Source organism: Delphinapterus leucas, chromosome 7, assembly GCF_059928025.1.
Source record: "Delphinapterus leucas isolate spDelLeu-1000000601 "Yukka" chromosome 7, BTC_Dleu_Yukka2, whole genome shotgun sequence".
Classification (NCBI taxonomy): domain Eukaryota; kingdom Metazoa; phylum Chordata; class Mammalia; order Artiodactyla; family Monodontidae; genus Delphinapterus; species Delphinapterus leucas.
The window spans coordinates 105,108,035-105,132,837 of NC_143135.1; the positions used below are offsets into that span (position 1 = coordinate 105,108,035).

The following is a 24,803-nucleotide window of genomic DNA, read 5'->3' on the forward strand; positions in this document are numbered from 1 at the left end:
AAGACGTGGATTTTACGGCGAGCTAGGGAGGACCTCGGGGCCCAGAGCCTGACACCGGGCCCCTCGGACTCCCCGCACAGTAAGCGGGAGCTCACGGACAGACGGACATCCCTCCCACACACCCTCAGCGTGCACTCCAGGGTCCTGTGTCTACTTGGTCAAGGATCAGATGAGAGGAAGTCAGGGAGGAAATACTTTTTCTTGATGATTTTCCCACCGTCCGCCAGTGCCTCAGCCCCTCCGGGGCGGGAAAAGCACCTCTTACGCTGCCTCCCGCCCCTGCGCTGGGGGCTGTCCTGGAGGGTTGGTGGCTTCCGAGGCTCAAGAGCACAGCTAACTCTGCACAAATAATTAGGAAGTGATGGGGCTTGTTATTAAACATAATTTATAAGTTCACATAATTAAAATGTTAGGAATGACTGTATAAGAGCCGACTGGCAAAGTTCTTGAAAATTAACCCTCAGTATCATTCCAGCCAGCACACCACCGCCCCCATGGCAGACTGTGGACCTGGGCGGCCCCGGCTTCCAGAAGGTCCCTCCATGTGCCCGCGAATGTGCACATTTACAGGGGGCAATTCTTGGTTCTGGGACTTTTAGGGGACACTAGGGTGAGGAAACAGCAGGGATGCTGCAACGGTAGGGATGAGGGGGTCAGTGGCAGGTCTTCATGTCCAACTCCTGACCCCGACTGCCTTGAGATAAAGGCTAAGACCCAGAGAGCGGCGGGATGGTGGGTCCGGCCTGATGTGTCGGCCATGGGACCTAGCGTGAGGGCAGGACACGAATCCAGACTCCGGCGCTGGTTTCTCTGGCCAGCCCACGCCTCCTGCCTCAGCTCAACGCCACTCCCTCCCCGCCAAGTGGCTCTCCGCTCGGGAGGCGGGACCGAGTTCTTCGGTGGCCCCAGGAGGCTGCAAGCTTTGGGAGGGAGGGGAGGGAGGGAGGGCGCTGACTGGGCAGTCCAAAGAGGAGGGGGCCTTTAATAGGCTCGCCCAGCGCCTGGTTTGCGGCGCTGCGAGCGGAGCGGCTGCGGTTCGGAGGAGCGGCCGACACCTCCCTCTAGTTCTCGGCTGCAAATCTTCGTCCTTGCACTTGACAGCGATTGTACTTAAGCTCCCAGGGCGCGCTTTGCTTGGAAAGGCACAGGTAGGAGGCGCGAACTGCCCGGTGCACGCTCGCTGCTCTGCGAGGAGTCTCCCTCCCCGGGGCTCTCCTTTCTGGGAGCTGCGGGCGGTCCCAGGCGTCGGTGGTTCCGGTGTACGGGCTGCGAGGAGACAGTGCCGGCGGCCGGGGAGCCGGCCGAGCCCTTCCCAGAGCGCTGCTGTGCGCTGCCCGGCGCCATGCTTCTGCTGGGCATCTTAACGCTGGCTCTCGCCGGGGCACCCGCTGGAGGCTCAGAGCCAGAGCGAGAGGTGGTGGTCCCCATCCAACTGGACCCGGACATCAACGGCCGCCACTACTACTGGCGGGGTCCCGAGGACTCCGGGGATCAGGGACTCATTTTTCAGATCACAGCATTTCAGGAGGACTTTTACCTACACCTGACGCCGGATGCTCAGTTCCTGGCGCCCGCCTTCGCCACTGAGCATCTGGGCGTCCCCCTCCAGGGACTCATCGGGAGCTCTCCGGACTTGCGACGTTGCTTCTACTCTGGGGACGTGAATGCCGAGCCAGACTCGTTCGCCGCCCTGAGCCTGTGCGGGGGGCTACGCGGAGCCTTTGGCTACCGAGGCGCCGAGTACGTCATTAGCCCGCTGCCCAAAGCCAGGGCGCCGGCGGCGCAGCGCAACAGCCAGGGCGCACACCTCCTGCAGCGCAGGGGCACCCCCGGCGGGCCTCCCGCAGGTCCCAAGTCTCGCTGCGGGGTAGCCTCAGGCTGGAACCCCTCCATTCTGCAGGCCCTGGACCCTTACAAGCCTCAGCGGATCGGCTTAGGGGAGGGTCGCAGCCCGCGCAGGTCCGGGCGCGCCAAGCGCTTCGTGTCTATCCCGCGGTACGTGGAGACGCTGGTGGTGGCGGACGAGTCGATGGTCAAGTTCCACGGCGCGGACTTGGAGCATTATCTGCTGACGCTGCTGGCCACGGCGGCGCGACTCTACCGCCATCCCAGCATCCTCAACCCCATCAACATCGTCGTGGTCAAGGTGCTGCTTCTCGGAGACCGCGACACGGGGCCCAAGGTCACGGGCAACGCGGCCTTGACGCTGCGCAACTTCTGCGCGTGGCAGAAGAAGTTGAACAAAGTGAGTGACAAGCACCCTGAGTACTGGGACACCGCCATCCTCTTCACCCGGCAGGTGAGTTGATTTGTCACCTCTTTGGACCCAGATAGCCTCCATTTTTTGGGGGGGGAGGTCACTGCCCTTAACTCTCTAAACGCCCTCTGTGGCGCGCAGTCACCTCCATCCCCCACCCCCGAGTTGAAATCTCGTTTATCTCTTCCGACTGCCACTCGGGATCTTCCGGGGAGAGCCGGCTCCTAGGCTCGGTGGAGCCCCGGCTCTTGTGCATACGGATGCACGTGGGCAGTCAGAGGAACGCCTGCTCCTTCGGAAGGTGTAGGCCCGGCGCGGCCAATGAGCGCCTCCTGGATCCAGCGCCGAGGGGCCGGAACCCAGGAAGTTGCCGCCCCGGAGCCGCAGTTTGTCTCCAAGGCAGATAGGAGGCGCTCTGAGGATGGTGTTGGCGAGGTCCGCCCCTACTGTAAGGAGGCGTCTAAGTCCTTTCGGACGTATCCTTACGAGGCTTCTTTTTTTCTGCTTGTGGAACTGGAAGTTGAGCGCCTGGTGCTTTTCTCGTGGGTAACATGCCGTTATCCTCTATCTGTCCTGGGCCTGGGAAAGCTGGATTGGGATAGAGGGGCTCGTTTGGGATTTTTCGTGGGTTGCAGTGAAAGGATGGAGACTCAATCAAGTACAGGCAGCATTTCCGTCTTCCTTGCTGCTTCTCTTACATCTGTCTGTGCTGGGCCTGTCTCCTCTTTGAGGAGCTTCTGGTCCATTCAGAGCAGGCAAACCGTTCGAGGCTTGGAGTTTCAAGTGGAGCTTCACTTAGAGCTGAGTTGAGAACGTCTCTTTCACTTTTCCCGTATCCCTGTTGGTGGAGTGTGACCCTGTGTCCTGATGTAGGCTCTGGGCAGAGCAGGCGGGGCTGCTCATGACCCAGACTCACTGACACTTCCTATGATGGTGCTTGACTACAGGGCTCCATCTCCTGGCTCTGGCAGTGCGGAAGTGGAGTGAGCTCGGGGCAGAGCATCTGGAGATCCCAGCTGCAGGGTTGGAAAGATACTGAGTCTTGGGATTAGAAAGACAGATCAAAAAAGCAAATCAGAAAAGCAGCTCTGCCTTTTGCTATGGATCTATTGAAAATTTAGATTCATAGATGTTGCAGTGACTGAGTGCTGTGTTTTTGAATTCTTGAAATTTCTCAGATACAGGAGACTGGGAGGAAAGCGAGCATCCACGTGACCTGCTGCTCCCTCTGATTTGGGGGGCTGTGGTTTGAATCTGTGCCAGGCTCTTGTTTTGTTGACATCATAACTGCAGGCTTCTGGGGGTGGCAAGGAATCCTTGGGTACCTATGGGGCCCTGACTCTCCACTGTATCCAGATGGACTGGCGCACACGGGGCTGGAACAGGAGCTGAAGACTTCCCCACTAACCCATTTGGCACAGCTGGTCCCTTCCTGGAGCTAAGCTTCCTCCTTTCCCAGCCTTCTCCTCCCACCACCTGGTTCCTCTAGGGAGGCCTTTGGCCCGAGTCCGTTTCCTTGCGCTCATTCTTCCAACTGAGGTCTGTGGAGCTGTCACTGCCCAGCCCCTACAAGCACTGCCTGAGTCACAGGGAAGCTGCAAAGGAGATGGCTTCAACCTCTGCACACAGCCCAACTCGGCAGTCAGATGGCTGGGGAAAAAGCAAAGGCCAAGAACAGGATCTCTTAATGGGCAAAGCAGCTGTTGCCCCATCTGCTACCTGGGATGCCCCTGTGGAGGCCATTCACTGGTCTAAAGTAACAGACCTCCGTCTCTACTGCCTGGTGGTGAGGCTGACTTTTGGAACCAGCCGTAGGAAGAGCACGCCTGCTGGGAATATGGGCCATGCCGTCAGAAGGATCCGCCTTTTGAAGAAGAAGCAATCAAACAGCGTGACAGCTTCTGTTTGTCAGTGGTATGTGCTAGACCTCCCCCAGGGGGCTATGTTGACCATGCATAATGGGCACAAGATGTATGACCACTTGGGTCGGAATGTGCATGGGATGTGCATGGTGTGACTCTTAGAAGCTGTCTTTCCCTTAGGCGTGGAGAGGGCAAAGCCAGAGAGTGGGGAGGCTGTGTCGGCAGGCCCATCATGCAGGTATGCGCTTCATGCTTCAGAGCAAACGTCTCTCCTCCTCCTGGCCGGTACAGACTTCAGGGCCTGCTGCATTCCCAGAGTCTCAGGAATGGCTCATTCCTGAGCTCCCCGGGGAAGGTACAGTATGAGATGGGAACACCAGCGCGCAGCTGCTCTTTCTAGACGGAGGCCGACGTGGTCTCCAGGAACTTGGGGCCTCCTCTCTGCTCCAACACAAGAGGGACTTTTGTCTTACTTTGTAAGGGTGGGGAGTAATCCTTTAAATCAGATGTGTGAGCTTCTCTGCTTAAACCCTATTTATTGGAATAGTGGTGTAATCCATGCTTTTTCAAACTAAACTTTGAAAAGAATATATATAATTTGTTTGGATAAGACGTTTTTTAGAAAGGTGCTTATTTTGTAAATTACCTTTTGTCTCTAAAGGACCTTGAACTGACGGACACCGTTTTTTGTTGTTGTTGTTGTTTTTAACATTTATTTATTTATTTGGCTGCACCGGGTCTTAGTTGCAGCACATGGAATCTTCGTTGCTGTGTCCGGGATCTTTAGTTGCGGCATGTGGACTCTTAGTTGTGGCATGCAGGATCTAGTTCCCTGACCAGGGATCGAACCCGGGCCGCCTGCATTGGGAGTCTTAACCACTGGACCTCCTGGGAAGTCCCTTTAGAGTCACCTATTTCTTGGTTGCCCCAGAGAAATTGGAAAAATGGCGATTGCCTCTTTCTGATTGCACTCCGGTTGTGTTTCTCACGGGGAGGAAGCAGTTAGGAAGGGGTCGGGCTTGGCCGGACAGTACTTCCTCCCGTGAGGAAGAGGTGAGAGCAGCTCCAGGGAGCTCCCGGTGCCGGGGTGCCCAGCAGAGAGCGGGAGGAGGTCAGGCCCGGCAGGCGTGGAGTTCCCCTCTGACGTCTCAGAGCTGCAGTGGTGGAAACAAGCCTGGGCCAGGCTGTGGGGAGCCTGCTGTCCCCTTGGCAGGCAGATGGAGGGCTGTGGGGTATTGAGATCAAAACACTGGGAAGATGAGACCCAGGGAGGATCCTTTACTGCCCACAAAGGAGAAACAATGGATCCTACAGCAAGGATTTTGACAATTTGAGGAGTTTCCTTAAAGATTCGGAATAAGTCCATTCCCGTAGGAAGAGTGCACGTTAGATTCTGCGAAGCGATCAGCCTCCAGCTCATAACAGCAGGGTGAGGTCACAGAGGACTGGAACCAGGATGTGTGGAGAATGAGAGCCAGCCGTTCCATGTGCACATTTATTTCTGAGAGGAGGAGTTTCTGTGGCTTCTGCTGTGCTGGGCAGTGGTCCAGTGGGACCGCACTTCTCCGGGTCTTCTCTCTCTTTAGGTCTAGCGCCTCTGCTGTTTGGGCAACTTCGTGGTCCACTGGCTTCCATTCATTTATCCATACATTCTCGTAACACTTACTGAGCATCTATTATTTCTGGTACTATCCTGGGCTGTGGAGCTACAGATACTCCTAAGATGTGGCCTCTGGCCTCCAGGAATTCACTGTGTGTCAGGGACCCCGACAAGGAAACAACCCATTACAGTGCTGTGTAAGTGCCCTGGCGAAGCCTCGGACCCTGTCTTCTGGAAGCCCAGAGGGGGGTCATTCTCTTTAACACTGCAGTCTGGAAGCTGAGAACAAGGGACAAACAGATGCTGGACCGAAGGAAAGGCAAGAAGGAAGGAGGTGGTGGTGATGGGACAGGAAGCTTGTTTTCTATCTTGCAGGAGGCCCTTCCTCAGGCAACCTTCTGGTTTGCTATTTGTGACATTTCCTCCATGGGACTGGCTGTTTTTTAGGATTCATAGTTTGTGGGTTTTATTCCTTCATTTACTGGTTTTTCCTGCCGCACTGAGTACCGTGGTTGCTGCTCCCTCGTCCCCTTCTCTCCCCGATTTCTTCCGCGCTGTCTTCTTCCTCTTGTGGGGTCATCAAGGCAGGCTCCCTGTCCTCATTCTCTTCTCCTCCTCTCCTCACTCATGCTCTCACCTTTCCTCCTCTCACGTCCCAAGGCTGGCGCTCGTCTTCCCGTTCTGGCCTTGGGTTTTGTGGGGATGTATATGTATTCTACACTGTGCAGAAAGGATCCACATTGTGGACCCTCATTTGAAACAGAGGCCAGTTCTTTCCATGATCAACTAGTTGCAGCATGGCAGTGAAATTTAGTGTTCCGACAAAAGAAATGCTAATAATAAAATAATAATATGGATTTTACACACATCTCCCAACACAATAAAAAGAATCATAATTTTGTCAGGATCTTTTAATTTTTTAAAAAAATATTTACATATTTGGTGGCATTGGGTCTTAGTTGTGGCAGGCGGCCTCCTTAGTTGCAGCTTGTGAGCTCCTTAGTTGTGGCATGTGAACTCTTAGTTGCAGCATACATGTGGGATCTAGTTCCCTGACCAGGGATCAAACCTGGGCCCCCTGCATTGGGAGCATGGAATCTTAACCACTGTGCCACCAGGGAAGTCACCAGGATCTTTTAATTTTTTTTGACTTACCATGTTGTGTTAGTTTCAGGTGTACAGCAAAGTGATTCATATATATATATATATATTCTTGTTCAGATTATTTTCCTTTATAGGTTATTACAAAATATTGAGTATCATTCCCTATGCTATATATAGTAGGACCTTGTTGTTTATTTTATATATGTACATACGTGTTATATGTTTATATATATATATAAAACATATGTAAGTGTATATATGTTAGTTCCAAACTCCTCATTTATCCCTCCCCCAACCCCTTCCCCCTCTGGTAACTGTAAGTTTGTTTTCTATGTCTGTGAGTCTATTTCTCTTTTTCTAAATAAGTTCATTTGTATCATTCTGTTACATTCCACATGTAAGTGATATCATGTGGTATTTGTCTTTCTCTGTCTGGTTTACTTCACTTAGTATGACAATCTCTAGATCCATTCATGTGGCTGCAAATGGTATGACTTCATTCTTTTTTATGGCTGAGTAATATTCCATTGTATAAATATACCACAGCTTCTTTATCCATTCATCTGTCGATGGACATTTAAGTTGCTTCCAGGTCTTGGCTATTGTAAATCGTGCTGCTATGAACATTGGGGTGCATGTATCTTTTCGAATTAGAGTTTTTGTCTTTTGTGAGAAGCTTTTTTGAAGTCAGGTCTCAGAGGAAGATGTTAGCAGAGAGAGAGAGACAGCTGTAGATCTGTCGTTTAATAGTTTGTAAATCATTATCACTAATTGGAAACTCAACCCCACTCCTTCTGGGAGGGGGGAGGAGAGATGATTCTCCCTGGCCTGTAGGGTGATAGCTCTTCTGCCCCGTTTCTTACTTACAGCAAATAAGCAAGCCGGGAGTGATGGGGGAGGGTGGGGAGGAAGTTTGGAGGGAGGAATGTGCCCTGGAATCTTTTCTTTCTTTTTTTAAACTCTGGTTAGTCAGGAGGGCCAGCGAGGTAGGTCCTGCCCTTCAACGTCTCTGTAGATGGTGGCCTCACGCGGGGCCCTCACGCTCACCTCGCTGTGACACCGTGCCCGGGTCGCAGGGCGCAATGGAAAGAGCACAGGCGCGGAGTCGGGCAGAGCTGAGTTGGGATCCTGGCACTTCCACTTTTAGCAATGACAGTGAGCGAATCAGCTGTTTGAACTGCTCTCCCCACATCTGTAACACAAATGAAGACGACCAGGGTACCTGACTGGCAGGGCTGTTGAGGGGACGAGCTACCGAGGGTTCCAGAATTGGTGCCGAGTTATGGCAGCTGATTCCATCGCTGCATTAGCGTTGCTCAGTATGTTTGCCGCTGTCCAGTCATTACCGATGGGTCCCTGGCCAGAGCTTAGGTTTGAGACGGCCCTGCTTCAAAGCATTCTGCCGCATCCCCCTGCAGGTGTGCCCAACCCTTCCTATTTGTGTGGAAACTCTGGGCTCCACAGTTGCCATTCCCACTGATCTTCCGGGCAGGACCTCTCTACACCTTTGTAGCCCCTCCGATGGGCCCATGCATGTCGCCGTTGTTCAGTGTGTTCGCAGGAGGGAGGTGCTGATGCAGTGAAAGGACCACAGCGCTCTGAGTGCTCAGGTAGTTTCACCTCCTTTCCTGGGGACTGTTCATCCAGCTTTTGAGGCTGCAGGGCCGGGAGAGGGAGCCTCGGGTTCTTGGGCATTTCATCTTCGCTCTCCACCATAAGGCTTTGCCCAGGAGGAGCCGGCAGACGGTGCACGGCAGGGCTGGGGTCAGTGTGTCTGTGCAGGTGTGGGGCTGGGACCTGGCGCAGACCCCGTTCCCAGAGCACTCGTGGCCTTTGATCCTGCCTTCCCCTCTCCCCGGGCCTCTCCGGCCTCTGCCCACCTGTGACCCACCAGCGCTCTGGGGGCAGAGGGTCCGGAATGGATGACCTTGCCCTCTTGAGACCCCCCAGCCCCTTCGTTCTTTGGGAGCACGTGCCCTGGAAGTAGCATGTAAGGGTGAGGAGGGCCCAGCTCTGCTGACGCACTGCCTGGGTTCAGCCCTCCCTCGGCCCCTCCCTCCTAGTCTAACCTGGGCTTGCCGTTTGACCCTGGGCTGGTTACGCATCTTCTCCGGGTCTCATCTGTAGCACGCGGCCTGGTAATGGCATCTCCTTCATAAAGCTGCTGTGAGGATTCTGTAAGCGAGCAGGTAAAGCGCTCAGAATATCATCTGTGCATGAAGGCCAGCTACTGTTGGACGTGGTACGCACCCTTCCTTGAAGTGACGGCTTCTGGAGAAAGTTGTTTGGTCTTCCTGCGGTGAGGTTGCTCTGCTTCCTCGGTGATGTAATTCGTGTTTGGTTTCGTCCATCTCTTGCTGGGATATCACTTTGTATATCTTGAGGTGTTTATATCCCAGTGGAATCTGCTGATAGAAGCTGCCTGGGTGAGCTAACCTCTTCTTCCAGGCGTCCTGAGTCACACTGCCCAGGCACTGAACTGCTAGATTTTTTTTCTTCGAACAAAGCCATGCCCTCCCATCCTCGGAGATTACAAACAGAAGTGGATTCTGAGTTGGATGAAGAAATCCAGTGACACCTGAGAGATTCAGCTGGGTAACAAGCTGTGGGGCAGTGTTAATACAAGTGCAGGGTGGTTTCACCAGCGATTAGGATACCCTAACTCGTGTGGTGCCATCCAGACCAAAGGCCACTGCTGGCCTGGTGTCAAGAGGCATGGAGGCGGACCCCATTCTTTACGTCATAGCGGCATGGCCTTGGGGGAGTGATCTTAGCTCACAGAGCCTCAGTTTCCTCACCTGCAGAATGAGAGGGCGGCTCTGAAGTTCTGTGAATAGAATTCTTGGAAGCTGTGACGTGGCCGTGAACGTGAGTGCTGGCTCGCACACGTAGGAGTTCAGTGTGAGCAGGAAGTTGGCTCCATCAGAACAGGTATCTTCTGCCACATTAAAAAAATGAATGTGCTTGATTTTTGTGGGTCTCCCTCTCTTCCTACCGTTGAAAACACGAGCATCTCAGCAGATGGCGGGGCAAGTGAGAGGAGGTGGAAGGAAGGCCGTAAGGAAGGCAGCTGCGAGGTGTTATCCTTATTTATTGATTTGTTTCCAAAATGTGGCTCTAGTCCTAAATTATTTTTATAAAAAGAGACAATTAGAAAAGAATAATCCAGGAGGATTAAGCTGTTGGCCAAGATGATTCTTGGGTCATTTGGAAAGTCAGTTGCAGCTACAAGAAATGGCAAATGACCGGAAATAGTGAGGGGCTAGGCTGGGCGGTGCCTACGCCCTCCAGGTGGAAGGAACCAGAACCGTTTCAGTTTCTGGAGACAAGTGCCTGAGCTGAAGAGGTTAAGGCAGCTTGAGTGCATCTGAGTTCGTTCCAGAAGGGTGGAGACACACAGGGCCACAAGCGAGGCACCATGGGACCCTGCACAGCCACCTGTGGGAGTTCAAAGCGTGGAGGCCCAGGGAGGCTCCATCTGAGTCCTGACTCAGGGCAAAGGGCCAGGCAGAGGGCCGGGCAGCACCTCTGACCCCAAGCAGCTGGTCTTCCCACAGCGATGGGCTGGGTACCGCGGAACAGCTGCCGTCAGCTGCGTCCGACCCTCAGGAAGTTTGCTGGTTCTTGCCTTGTTCTTGTTTGATCCAGGGAAACTGGGATTTCTTGATGGAAAGAACAGGTTGCTCCTGGCCAGGAAGGGCCTGCAGCTGCATGTCTGCTTCAGAGAGAATCCACACTCGCCGAGAGGAAGGCGGCTTTTGGCTTTACGGATCTCCTGACCACAGAGGCAGGCGGCCCCGCGGCCGCCGGACTCCGGCCTGAGCTCTCACTCTGCTCTAGCCTTTTCTGCAGAGCAGGGCAGGGGATGGGCCTCTGAATCTCCATGTGAGTGACTTCACGTTTCTGTGACTCAGTTTTATCAACTACACAGCGTGGGTCAGCAGACCAGATCAGCTTTAGGGTTCTTTCCATTCTACAAGCAGAGCGTTCTGGGTGCTCCTTTTATAACCCAGAGGCCAGGGGGTGGGGGTGGGGGTGGGCTGAGCACCCTGGGATCGGGAAGGAGCAGAGGCTTCAGGTGCTGGGACCATCTGGGTTTTAGTTGGGAGCTGGCCCTTCCCCAGAGGAGGAGAACGAGGGGACAGGAGTGACTTGCCCGAAGGGACACACCTGCGGCGTGATGGGCCAGGACCAGACTCTGGGCTTCCTGGTGCTTGTTGCCGTGCCCTCTCGTACACAAGGCCAGTGCTGGGTGCACATGGTGGCCTGGGGACAGTGTGACACGCTCGTCCTGCAGGCTCTCCCTACGGGCTGTGACCGTCAGGCTAGAACTTTCAGGGGCGACCACGTCTGTGGGCTCCTGTGCTCTCGTGCCTATCTCCCTCTGGCCCTGCACGAGCCTTCCTGCCTCCCTCCGTCCTCCGCTCCCAGGCCGCTGCACCAGCCCAGCCTGCTCCTGGGCGGCCACGCTCCCTCAACCAGCGGTCAGGTGAGCCTCCCCCACGCCAGCCCCCATGCGTCCTGACAGCAGGTGTTGTCTGGGTTTCAGGACTCTGGCGGAGGGAGAACTTTCTGGGGAGTGAGCCTTTGGAGGGGGAAGGGGACTTGGAAGAGACCGGAATTCGAGGTTCCCCCCGGGGGCTCCCAGAAGGGACAGAAGAGCCGTGAGCAAGTGCGGGACAGCCTTTTACCTGCCAGTGACTCGGGTGCCCTCGGGTTCAGTCTGATCACCCTGGAAGCTCTCTGGCCAGAATCACTGTGAACTCATGAGGGGGTGTGACTGTCACCTGACCGTGAGAAGCCAAGTCTGACTGCTCAGGTGGTAAACTGCTGAGCGCTTGGGATTAAATTTTGCTGATTTTCTGTATTGTGACCACGTTTCCTCCTATGCTCCCTGGTACCCCTTACACGCTCTGGCTGCCCACCTTTTCCCCACGTCAGCACACGTGCACACACACACATACACACACACGCACACATACACCCCTAGGGAGATACACAGCTGAGGACAGCTCTCTGTGCCTGTTGTGTGAGCCCCTGGGCTCCCGGGGGAAACACCTGCAGTGCGTGGACTCAGGAGACGCTGAGTAAACAGCTGCGATGAAGCGGACAGAGGGTGACTGTCCAGTCCTCAGACCCTGACTGGGACTCGAGCTTCTCTAAGCTTCAGGGGAGTCTGAAGAGGTGTCTGTGGAGGGTGATGGTGCCGTCATTACTCTAGTGGATGCTGGAGGATTAACTAGCGCTGTGTGTGTCAGGTGCAGGCCCAGTGTCAGCATTTACTCAGTCGCCACCGTGATTAGCTGTGATTTGAGTCGCGGTCTCCACCGTTGACAAATGGGTGTAATAATACCTCTGCCTCCTCAGACTGTGGTGGGGATTACACGAGATGCTGCACGTCAACTTCGTGTAAACTGTCAAGTGCCAACCACGTTAAAGGCAGGGATGTGGCGTAGAAAGTACCAGTGTCACCCATTTAAAGTGTCTTCTCAGGAGGAGCAGAATGTGTACAGGTGTCTCATCCTATTTCTCCGGGCTCCGAAGGCACCTGGATGCGTTGCTGGCCCATGATGCTCCTGAGTCATGCGAGCTGTGCCCCCAGGAGACCCTTCCACATCCGTGAAGAGTATTCCATCTGGGCTGCCAGAGGCTCTGGCCCTGCTGCAGGCTGTTTCAGTACAGAAAGAGGGACCTTCCTGCTTAGGTCACGACTCATGTAATTATCTTCTTCGGAGCGGCCGTGGAGCCCGTGGTCCCCCAAGCCTCTGTGGCCAGTGGAGCTGGGTCTGCATCCGGGCTTGTCTCTGCCTCTCTCTGCCTACTCCCAGCCCGCGGAAGCCGGGCTTTGGGCAGGGCGGGCCCTTGGCCAGTGACCCGTTGGCTGAGAATCTGAGCTTAATTCATGGTGGTCCAAAGGCAGTCCCTCATCAAGGATGAGGCTCCCAGAGCCAACCCTGGCTGGGGTGGTGCCAACCTTCCACCCCCTTCTGCCCAGTTAGCCACAACCGGAACCTCACCCAGCTGGGGAGTCGCCGTTTTCGGGGCTGGAAGGCTGTGTCTGTAGAAAGCAACTGTCCTTTCAGTGTAATCCTGTACCTCCTAATTTCCTCCCAGGGCCTCCCTGGGTAGGATTTGGGTCGCATCTTCTCAGCAAGCCACCGAGCTTCCCTCCTGAGGCTTTTTCCCTGTGTGCATTCCATGAATGACAGCCCTGCAGCCCCCCTGGGCAAAGGGCCTGGCTGGGAAGTGCCGGGCCTGCTGGGACCCGGAGCGGGGCGAGTGCCCCTCCTTCCCATCTGGTCCTTCTGTTACGTCTCTAACTTCTGGCCGGCTTCTGCTTCTCCCCTACCTGGGCAGGACCTGTGCGGGGCCACCACCTGTGACACGCTGGGCATGGCTGACGTGGGCACCATGTGCGACCCCAAGAGAAGCTGTTCCGTGATCGAGGACGACGGGCTTCCCTCGGCCTTCACCACAGCCCACGAGCTGGGTGAGGCTGGGGGCTCTTGGGGGGAGGGAGGAGAGTGCCCTTCTGGGTCTGCACTGGGTGTTCTGGGCAGGGGTGGGCGTCTATCTTTGCTCCCTTGGGCTCCTTCCTTAGGGTCAGAGTCGCCCTTGGTGATGGCTCACTTTCCCGACCGCCCCAGCCCAGGTGGCCGGTGGCACTGTGTTGGTCAGCAGTCAGAGTGTCTCATCAACTAGGGGCCAAGGGGAGAGGACATTCCCTACCCTGCTGTCCTCACTGAGCCCACAGCCGATGGGCAGGGCAGGACCTGTGAAATCATGCTCTCTCTCTCTCTGTATTTTTAATATAACAGCAATAAAACCCCAACATGATTTTTTTAAAAAAATATTCATTTATTTGGTTGCACTGGGCCTTCATTGTGGCAGATGGCTTCCTTAGTCGCGGCTTGTGGGCTCCTTAGTTGTAGCACGCAGGCTCCTTAGGTGCGGCATGAACGTGGGATCTTAGTTCCCTGACCAGGGATTGAACCTGCACCCCCTGCATTGGGACCATGGAGTCTTATCCACTGCACCACCAGGGAAGTCCCCAGGAACATGATCTTGAGGACACTTGCGAAGCAATCTACCGTTAGGCAGAAATGACCCGCCTGAAAGCCGTAGGCTCAGGTCCTCTAGCTCCCGCCCCCCACCCGCCCCTCAGGCTGCTCCATGCTCGCCCGCGTGCTGCCCTCTGAGGCCTCTTGCCTCTCCCACAGGCCACGTGTTCAACATGCCCCATGACAACGTGAAGGTGTGCGAGGAGGTGTTCGGGAAGCTCCGGGGCAACCACATGATGTCCCCGACGCTCATCCAGATCGACCGCGCCAACCCCTGGTCGGCCTGCAGCGCCGCCATCGTCACTGACTTCCTGGACAGCGGGCACGGTAAGCGGGGCCCCGGGGAGGCGGGCTCGGCCCCGTCCCGTCTGTGCCGCGTGACCCACGGCGTCTGACGGGGCCCATTCCGTTCCCCTGGCTTCATCTCCGCTCCTGTCGAGACCCTGCGCTGGCCACGGCCACTTTTCTGGCTCGCCCCTGATGAGCGCCCTTGGCCCCCTGCAGGCGACTGTCTTCTGGACGAGCCCAGCAAGCCCGTGTCCCTGCCTGAGGACCTGCCGGGTGCCAGCTACCCCCTGAGCCAGCAGTGCGAGCTGGCCTTCGGCGTGGGCTCCAAGCCCTGCCCCTACATGCAGCACTGCAGCAAGCTGTGGTGCACCGGCAAGGCCAAGGGCCAGACGCTGTGCCAGACCCGCCACTTCCCCTGGGCCGACGGCACCAGCTGCGGGGACGGCAGCTTCTGCCTCAAGGGGGCCTGTGTGGAGAGACGCAGCCTCGGCAAGCACAGGGTGAGTGGGCTGGGGGGCGGGGGGTGGACTCCGGGGACCTGCCCTGGGGACCAGCCCCGGCACACATTGCTGTGTGGCCGTAACTATCTCACTGATGCTCTGTGCCTTGATTGCCCTGGCTGTGGTCCTGGCCCCTTCTTGACTCTGAAACCGGAGAGAAAAGATGAGGCCGGTCAGAGAAACTGGTGAGGCCGTAGGCAGGTGGGGTGCTTTCCCAGGGGCAGCGGGCCCGGCCCTGAGCTGCATCCTGGGAGGAGCTCTGGAGCCCAACACCTGGAGCTCGGACTGGCTCACTGCCCGCTCCTTCCTTTCGGCCCTCAGCGGGTGTTTCATGGCCAGGGAGCCGTGGGCTCAAGATGAGCCGGGCTCAGAGCCCTATTTGTTATATCCCGAACCAAGCTTCAGTTTCTGTTGTGATTGGTCGTTTTTGAAGTTGAAACATAAATGAACAAAAGTTATTTTTTCTCGATAAACAGGAATAGCAACCAAACCGGAACAAATTCGGAATCCAAATACTCTCGAATATAATAAAAACTTTATTTTCTCCAGATCTTGGGTTGGGATAGCAAAGGGATTTGCGCTTTTCCACCAAAAGGAATAAGAAAGAGGCCCTTCTTCTCCCTTGATCCTGGCAGGAATTGTCCAGCCCGCTCCTGCCCCTGCCTTGACCACGGGAGGGCTTGCTTTGGGGTTTTATGTACTCAGAGGCCATGGATCAACAATGAAAAAGCATTCACCAAGCACTTTATCCATTGCCCGGAGATGGGCATGGTACAGAATTATGTAGAATCTGCTGTGTTCTGGGAATATACGTTTAATTAAAGCTTCATTCATTCATTAGGCAACAACCCGCTCTATTCAGGGACCTGGGTAAAGTACTGTGGTGGTCAGAAAAACAAATGAAACGTGGGCCATGTCAGAGAGGGCTCACAGTCTAGTGGGGAAGCTAGAAATGTAACTGTGATCCAAGACGCAGAGGGGTGTGTGCTGTGTGTTGGGACAGAGTGCGAGAACGTGTCGTGGAGAGCAGGGATGAGAGATTAATGATGATTAGAAGGGCCTGAAAAAGCCTTGGTGAGGAGGTGGGATTTGAAGAGAGCCTCTAGGGATGAGTAGGGTCTCGACAGGCAGAGCTGGAGCAGAGTCTGGGGGGTGGGCTGAGCTGGAGGCTAGCGTGGATGGGCACTCCATTGGGGGCATCTTTGGGAGGGTGGTTCGCTACTAACATGTAGTTGCCTTGACCACCAGCCTGATGCATGGAGGCTGGAAGGTCCTGAGGACAGGCCGGTCACTGCCAGTTCCTTCTCTTGGGAAGATGAGTCAGAGGATAAAGAGGTTGGTTAGGGGGATACTGGATACAGGAAATGTGATGGGGGAAGCTCTCGGGACCTCTCAATCCATCAGGAGCCAAACCCACTCTAACCTCAACCTTCTTTCTGAGCGAACTGTCCCTCCTCCACCCTGGCCCTTTAGGGAGGACCCTGCCTTCATTAGCTAAAGTCAAAGCACAAAACTTGTCCTATGAGTCACCCCAGAGATCTCATTTCAGGGGTCCCACTCTGTCCACTGAAGCCTGATTTTCCCAGCTCACTCCCTCCAGTTTTGGGACTCCGGCAGTTCTTCAATCCCATTTGACCTACAGTCCCTTGACCTGACATCTTTGCATCGTCCCTCAGGCTTCTCAGGCCCTCACCAGCCTCTTACTGAGCTGAGACACCGTGGTCCATTGTTGGAACCACTCCTTCACGTACACTCCTCTACCCCCGTCCCCATTCCTCGTACTCACTGGGCTAAGCCACCACCCTGGTGGCATCCGACTCCCTCGCCTTCTCAGTGGTGCCAGCGTAGGTGAACATGGCTGGAGAAGCACACGCAGTCCTGCTCGCTGGCCTCAGCTTGAATCAATGACCTGGACACTGCGGTGGGCCTGCCCAGGGGTCACATCACGTTTTATCTCCTGAGTTCTCACTCTCCCAACCACCTAAGCTGTTACTTCACATCTTCACTTTTCTCTTCTATGACCAGCTCTTTCTTCCTCATTTTTCACTTTTGCCTGTGACCTTTCTTCCTCTTTCCCTAAGAAAAACGAAGCATTTAAGTTATCAGACGTGAACTCCCACCAGCTCCCAGCACCGCATCCACCGTCGGACCTGCTTCTGCGCCCGTGGTGCTGCCTTTCCTCCTGCACAGTGGACGAGCTGCCCACACGCTCACCTGCGGCCAGGCTTTGTGCTTTGCACTCCGATGCTCTCCTCTGCCGTCTCTTCAAGGAAAGCACCCTGTCAATCTCCTCTCTTTCCCGCGGCATCAGATTGTCCCCTGTGTTGAGTCAGATCGTTCCTATCAGGATGCATGCTTGCTGTAGTTTCTTCCACCTCAAACTAAACTTCTCACGATCCTTCCTGTTCTCATGTATCACAGTCTCTCTCCTTGACTCCCTTTTTTTTTTGCGGTACGCGGGCCTCTCACTGTTGCGGCCTCTCCTGTTGCGGAGCACAGGCTCCGGACGCGCAGGCTCAGCGGCCATGGCTCACGGGCACAGCCGCTCCGCGGCATGTGGGATCTTCCCGGACCGGGGCACGAACCCGTCTCCCCTGCATCGGCAGGCGGGCTCTCAAGCACTGCGCCACCAGGGAAGCCCCTACTTGACTCCCTTTTACAGCAAAGTTCCTTGAAAGAGTTGTATGAACCGGCTCTCGCCAACGCCTGTCTTGCCACTTTTCTCTGGAGCGCATTCCAAACAGGCTTTCAGTCCTCCTGTTTCTCTGAAATAACTCTTCTTAAGGTCACCAACGACCTGCACGTTGCTGCTCGGTGATTCCTGCCTGACCTGCGAGCAGCATTTGACCCGGCCATGGCTCTCTGCCCTGAGGACACAGACTCACCCGCCTTGGTTTCCCTCCTCCCCGCCAGCTGCCCCTTCCTCACACTCCTGTTTTCCAGCGTTGGGGTGGGTGCTGCAGAGCTCGGTCCTCGCCCCTGTCAAGATCCACGCCACCTTCCTAGGTGGAGCATCTAGATCGCTGGCTGTAGACACACTTTACGTTTACATGTTGAAGACTCCCAAGTTTGCTGCCCAGACCTCTCTCCTGGACACTGCCTGTCTTCCTGGATCTCCATCGCCCCATCTGGATAACTGATGATCGTCCTAAATACGACAACTGTAAAATGCAGGCCCTCGTCACCACCCCGAACCTGCTCTGGCGTCTTCCATGCGCTCAGGCCAACGCCTCTTTGCCCCAGACTCGCGTCCAGCAATCCCTGTGGACTGTCTTCAAAATCGATGCAGAGCCTAACCATTTCTCACCACCTCCTCTGCTGTCACCCCCTCCACGCCACCGCCCCCTGCCCCGTGGATTATCACCCCTGCTTCCTAACCGGTCCCCCTGCTTCTGACCTTACTCCTTACAGACAGTTCCCTCCAGAGCAGACAGAGCGATCCTTTGAAATGCAAGCCAGGTCCTCTCGCTCAGACCCAGCGAGCCCCGTCTCTGTCTTCAGCTCTTCCTGCTGCCTCCTCAGGGCCTTTGCGCTGGATCGCTCTTTCCCTAGTATCGACATGCTTCACTCCCATACTTCCTTCAGGCCTCTGTACAAATGTCACCTCAGTGGTGAGGCCTCCATGCCCCCCTGTAACACTGGGCAGCCCCCTCTCCAGGGCCCTCCCCATCTCCTGCTCCGAACACCTGCTTTAACCCCATCTGACACTATGTGCGCAGGCTTATTTTTATGGTCTGTCTTCCCAGCTGGGATGCAGTTGCTTCAAAGGCAGGGGTTTGCTGCACGTGGTGCCAGGCTTGTGGTAGGAATTCAACAAATGTTTGGCAAATGAGTGACTGAATGGCACATGGCAGGAGTGTTTCCTGTAGGAATGGGTAGGAAGAAGTGATGCCAGGTAAAAAAAAAGCATAGCATCGTCTCAGAAACCAAAGGAGCAAAGTTAAATATTGAAGGTTGGGGACCACGGGCCTGGGCACGGACTCTTTCATTCTTTAGGGGGGGTCACTGCTGACCTTTGAGAGGGGACACTGCTGACCTTCGAGAGGGGTCACTGCTGACCTTTGAGAGAGCAGTTCCCGTGGTGCAACGGGGACAGAGCCTGTACGGCAAGGCACGGAGGAGGGAGCAGGTAGAAAGAGCAGGTGTGGCTGATTCTCTGAGGAAGGGAAGGCATGAATGAGGTGGGCTATGGTTTGAGGAGAAAGCAGGGTTAAGGGAAAGTGTCCTTCCTCAGGACGAAACTCTGAGTATCTACCTAAGTTAAGGTATCTGTCTTACCTGCAGCCAGTTCCTGACGGGCTCCGTGCAGGTTCGCCGCTTTGGGTGACCTGTGACAGCCTCTCCACCAGCCTCGTACACCTGGGCCCTGCTGCCCAACTCGTGTGTATTCAGGGCTGAGAACTGGCTTTACTGTCATCCTAAGAAAAACATAATGAAGACTGTAAATTTTCTCTCCCTTCTCCACCCTCTTGAAATTAAAACAACACTGCATAATTCACCCCAAAGCCAAACAGTTTCAGGATTGCTCAATAGCCTCCTGTCTTTATCTCCTCTTAGCACAAACATTACATCTGCTTGTAGTGAAACTTTCTCAAGTTTAACCCCGGATTGAGGTGAAGACCAGTCTGGTTTGGTGAAAAGTCTGAATTATGGAAACCTTACAAATAAAAATATTCAGATATCTATGGCGACACGGTTTACTGGCCATCCTTTAGACTCAGAGACTTTTGTAAGGTCACTAACGACACAGAAAGAGAAACCCTGAGCTCCCTCGCGGTGGTAAGCACGGAGCTAGGACATTTCACACACGCTGCATCATTTAAATCTTCCGTCTGACCTCACACCCGAGGTCGATGTGCTGGCCCCATTTTTGCACACGAAGCACCTGAAACTTAAGGAAGTTCCTCTGTCTGCTCAAGGCCACCCATGTGGCGAGGGCAGAGGCCCGGGTGGAGCTTGCCTGCCTGCCTCCACAGCCAGGAGCCCTGTCCTGCGTGCGGCCTCCTGTGTAAGTGGGGGCAGTGGGCATTCGCTAATCGACGGGCTGAAGTGTTGTGTGCGCCCCAGGCGCAGGATCATTTGCTGCTCATTTTCTCCCTCGTGGCATGAAGTGGGTTTCGTGCCGGTGGGATGGCACGGTGGAGGCTGTCCCCGAGGGGCTCCTGTGCGGGCTCAGCGTGTGGGTGCCGTGCCCCGACCCCGCAGGGACGTAACAGACCCTTCCTCGCAGGTGGACGGCTCCTGGTCCAAGTGGGAGCCCTACGGGCCCTGCTCGCGCACCTGCGGCGGGGGCGTGCAGCTGGCGCGGAGGCAGTGCAGCAGCCCCGTCCCCGCCAACGGCGGCAAGTACTGCGAGGGAGTGAGGGTGAAATACCGCTCCTGCAGCCTGGAGTCCTGCCCCAGCTCAGGTGAGCGGGGGCGGCCGCGGCCGGGCTGGGGAGGTGGGCGGGAGGCCACAGAGCTCCTGCAGTCGAGATTCTTACTCCCAGGGCACAGTCCGGACGTGCAGAAACCTTGGGATCATTTCTTGGCCTAGCCACCTTTGCCAGGGCTGTCTTCCTCTGATGCTGAGGCTGGGAGTCTAGATGGCCCAAGGGGACAGGATACTAGAACCCTCTTAGTTAAGCACAGACAAGCGCATCTTCATACACAGAAGTTTTTTTTTTTTGTTTTTTTTTAAATAGGTTAGCTTTTAATTTGTTTTCTGAGAATAATCCTTTGCAATAACAATAGCAGAATGGAAATAATATGGTTTAGAAAAAAAGGAACTGTTACATATCCCTTGTTTGACTTTCCTGTAGACCACGATCAGCTGTCTGTAATTTGCTGGGATAAAAGTAAATTACATCTTTTCCACATTCTCAGTTTCTTGCTATTTTTAATGAGATTGGGATAGGTACAGCCCAGTTGCAAACTCAGACACCATTCTTACTTGTATACAAGCAGGAATTCTTTCTTTCCTTCTTTCCTTCCTTCCTTCCTCCCTTCCTCCCTCCCTCCCTCCCTCCCTTCTTCTTTTTTTCTTTCTGGCTGCGTTGGGTCTTCATTGCTGCGTGCGGGCTTTCTCTAGTTGCATTGAGTGGGGGCTGCTCTTTCTTCCAGCCTGCGGGCTTCTCACTGCAGTGGCTTCTCTTGTTGCAGACTCTAGGCCCGCGGGCTTCAGTAGTTGTGGCGTGCAGGCTCAGCAGTTGTGGCTCGCAGGCTCTAGAGCGCAGGCTCAGTAGTTGTGGTACATGGGCTTGGTTGCTCCGTGGCATGTGGGATCTTCCTGGACCAGGGCTCGAACCTGTTTCCCCTGCATCAGCAGGCGGACTCTCAACCACTGCACCACCAGGGAAGCCCCCCAAGCAGGAATTCTTTATCCAAGCCTCATGAACTTGGGTGGGAGGAAAATAACATCTCTATATTTACTAACCTTTTAATCTAAAATTTAGTATTTCCTTCAGTTAGAAATTTAGTAGTTTTTACTAACCTTTCCACCCCAAATTTAGTATTTCTCTTAATTAGGCAACAAACTACAATGCTAGTCACAGTACCTGTGGCTCTGCCACTAGAAATCATGGGTATTTTCATGTGTTGCATATTTTCAGTTGTTGCAGATTCCTTAAAATGGCATTTGTGCTCATCACTAGCTCACACTTACAGTGGGTTTTAGACTCATTGTTGGATCTTGTTATTTAATGGGTTAACAAGGAAGCACATAAATCACAAATATGTTTCAAAATATATTGACAGTTGCATATAAATATAATTGGTGTTCTTTGTAATCTATGTATTTTATGCATTTAAGAGCGTTCTGAATGCAGTTTCAATAGACTGCTGGGGGGTTCTCTTTAGGACTCCTGTTCGAGGGAACTTAAGGCCAGACCACTGGGGGAGGCGCCACACTGCCCGCGGGATGCGTTACCATCTGTCTCCCGCATCCTTTGGTCCCCACCTGCCTTGGTCCTCTGAGGTGGGGTGGTTTCAGTGATGAGGACGCCCCGGCAGAGGGTGAGGTGGAGCACCCCTGGGGGGCCTCTCTCCTCTGCCCTCTCCCCAACTGGCCCTCCCTTTAGCTTCCTGCATGTGTTCCCCCTCCCCAGCCTCTGGCAAGAGTTTCCGGGAGGAGCAGTGCGAGGCCTTCAACGGCTACAATCGCAGCACGAACCGGCTCAGCCTGACCGTGGCCTGGGTGCCCAAGTACTCGGGCGTCTCCCCACGGGACAAGTGCAAACTCATCTGCCGAGCCAACGGCACTGGTTACTTCTACGCGCTGGCGCCGAAGGTGGGTGAGCCTGGGCAGGAGAGCAGGTAGGGGCAGCGTCCTGGGGAGCATCAGGCTGAGCTGCCCCCACTCCTCTTCTCCCCACCCTGGGCCACTGCAGGTGGTGGACGGCACACTGTGTACCCCTGACTCCACCTCGGTCTGCGTCCAAGGCAAGTGCATCAAGGCTGGCTGCGACGGGAACCTGGGCTCCAAGAAGAAGTTCGACAAATGTGGGGTGTGCGGGGGAGACAATAAGAGCTGTAAGAAGGTGTCAGGACTCTTCACCAAGCCCATGTGAGTTCTGAGCCCTGGGGGGTGGAGGGAGGGAAGGAGTTGCCCCCAGGCGTCGGAAGCTTGGGTTAGATGGAGTAAATGTCAAATCCTGGCCGGTACCCTTGCTTCAGAGGCCACTCGTGCTCGGCTACAAGTATGCTGTTCATTCGTTCATTCATTCATCCGACAAAGACAAAGGCTTGACTAGGGTGTCACTTAGCTGGAGATGATATCCAGGCGTTTGGCAGAGTTGTTAGGGTCTGTCTAGAACTCTAGAGTGAGACTGACCTGTGTTCAAGTCCCAGTTCCCCATTTTCTGGACGAAGCCGGGCAAGTGACGCAATCTCAAGAATTCTAGATTTCCCCACGTGTAAAGTGGGTACGACGCTAATATATTTCATGTCCCGCTATTGTGAGGATTAGGGAGTTAATTCAAGTGACATGCTTAGCATAGTACCTGCTGAGTAATAAATGCTCACTAAATGTTCATGATGATGCTAACAAAACATACCTGGGGACAGATGTGACAGCCTCCCCTTTTTCTGAGCCCGAGGCCCTGGCCTTGGGGACAGGATTAAGCCGAGAATGGCACTAAACTGCAGGGAGACGGAGGAGCGAACGGCTGGGACTGAGGGAGCCCCCTCGCGGGAGATGGGTGCCCAGATCAGCCGAAGAAATGTCTCTGCTGAGCCTGGGCTCCTGCCTTTCCAATGTCCAGCACGTTCCCTTTATTTTCAGGGGGATGTGCTCCTTGCAAAGTCCGGACCCAAGCTCTGGAAGAAGCAGGGGCAAGCAGAGTCCCTAATGTCTCAGTCGAGGGGTGTGCTTGGCTCTGAGGACTTGGGGGTCCAGGTGCTGGTGGCAGTAAGGCCTCGATGGCTGTCCAGGAGCCTCGCCCACCCCCTGGACACAGTGCCCTCTGCCGAGCCCTGGGTGCAACCTCTCGGGCACTCGGGTGCTGCAGGCGGATGGTGTTGCAGGCTGTCCCTCAGGGGCCCGCAGGGGAGACCGGGCTGGGAATTAAAGGTAGATCCCCGGACTCTCTTCACAGGCTAAATGGCAGGTGTCCCTTTCATAGACTAGTGGAGTGGGAAGGAGCTGAGACATCATCCTTTTAACCTGCTCATTGCATAGATGAGGCCCCTGGAGCCCAGATAGGCTGATTTGCTTGAAGCCACCAGGGAGCTGGTGCCCGAGCCAAGGCTTGCTATAGGTCCCTGACCCCAGGGTATGCACCTCCCTGCATCAGCCCCAGCCCCGGCCCCTCCCGTCCTCCTCCCCCTTCCTCTCCGCTCCCTCTGGAGGCAGTAGGTGCAGCCACCGTATCCGGGGACGGCCAATGTGCCCACAGCCTCCCCACCTCTCGGTTTGTGTGACCCATGGGCTGGGCCAGGCCCGGTACTCTGCCACCTGCGTGACCTGCCCGGGGTTTGGGAAGGGGAACCCGTCTCGGCGTCGGAGGGCAGCGAGGTCCTGCTGCAGGCATCGGTCTAACGCTTACTCTTCTGCCGCCGCAGGCATGGCTACAATTTCGTGGTCGCCATCCCGGCGGGCGCCTCCAGCATCGACATCCGCCAGCGCGGCTACAAAGGGCTGATCGGAGACGACAACTACCTGGCCCTGAAGAACAGCCAAGGCAAGTACCTGCTCAACGGGCACTTCGTGGTGTCGGCCGTGGAGCGGGACCTGGTGGTGAAGGGCAGCCTGCTGCGCTACAGCGGCACGGGGACCGCAGTGGAGAGCCTGCAGGCCTCGCGGCCCATCCTGGAGCCCCTGACCGTGGAGGTGCTCTCCGTGGGGAAGATGACGCCGCCCCGGGTCCGCTACTCCTTCTACCTGCCCAAGGAGCCCCGGGAGGACCGGGCCTCGCCGCCCACGGACCCCCGGGCCCCCTCCGTGCTCCACAACAGTGTCCTCAGCCTCTCCAATCAGGTGGAGCAGCCGGACGCCCGGGCCCCCGCGCGCTGGGTGGCGGGCAGCTGGGGGCCGTGCTCGGCCAGCTGCGGGGGCGGCCTGCAGCGGCGGCCCGTGGACTGTCGGGGGCCCCCCGGGCAGCGCGGGGCATCCGCCTGCGACGCCGCCCACCGGCCGGCGGACACGCGCGCCTGTGGGGAGCCCTGCCCGGCCTGGGAGCTGGGCGCCTGGTCCCCCTGCTCCAAGAGCTGCGGCCGGGGCTTCAAGAGGCGTCCGCTCAAGTGCGTGGGCCACGGAGGGCGGCTGCTGGCCCGGGACCGGTGCAACCTGCGCCGGAAGCCCCAGGAGCTGGACTTCTGCGTCCTGAGGCCGTGCTGAGCGGAGCGCTCCGCCGCTTAACTCTGCAGCCCCTCGCGCTGCTGCCTCCGGGGCGGCCACGGGCAGAGGGCACTGGGCGGGGCCCAAGCCGCGAGGCCACCCACATCCAGGGACAAGGACCTGGGCCGGGAAGCTAAGTCACTAAGGCACAGTCTACCTCACGCCCGGCTCCTCCGGGGCCAGCCTCGGGGTGAGGCTGCGAGGTGCTTGGAGCTGGGCAGGAGGCACCGGGCCCAGTCTCCCAGGGACCTGGAGGATGGGCGCCTCCCAGCGGAACTTCAGGGACCTTGGCCCCCGTCAGGGAGGCCGCAGGCTGC

The 24,803-nt window shown here is 55.9% G+C and overlaps 1 protein-coding gene across 1 annotated transcript; it reads left to right on the forward strand.

The window, feature by feature from the left end:
• Positions 1-1,136: 1,136 nt before the first annotated feature.
• On the forward strand, positions 1,137-24,542 carry ADAMTS15 (ADAM metallopeptidase with thrombospondin type 1 motif 15). The gene is made up of 9 exons (XM_089915834.1): positions 1,137-2,299; positions 13,181-13,313; positions 14,044-14,211; positions 14,389-14,680; positions 19,649-19,659; positions 19,889-20,080; positions 21,758-21,939; positions 22,040-22,215; positions 23,712-24,542. The coding sequence occupies exons 1-9, from the start codon at positions 1,343-1,345 to the stop codon at positions 24,484-24,486; spliced, it is 2,886 nt and encodes a 961-aa protein (XP_089771960.1). The 5' UTR covers positions 1,137-1,342; the 3' UTR covers positions 24,487-24,542.
• Positions 24,543-24,803: the final 261 nt, after the last annotated feature.

What these genes read in the sequence shown, in the direction of transcription:
- ADAMTS15 (XM_089915834.1), top strand. Translation starts at nt 1,343, where the DNA reads ATGCTTCTGCTGGGCATCTTAACGCTGGCTCTCGCCGGGGCACCCGCT. An exon ending in GGAGTCCTGCCCCAGCTCAG is followed by an intron (nt 20,081 to 21,757) that starts GTGAGCGGGGGC and finishes CCCCCTCCCCAG; the next exon opens with CCTCTGGCAAGAGTTTCCGG. An exon ending in TCTACGCGCTGGCGCCGAAG is followed by an intron (nt 21,940 to 22,039) that starts GTGGGTGAGCCT and finishes GGGCCACTGCAG; the next exon opens with GTGGTGGACGGCACACTGTG.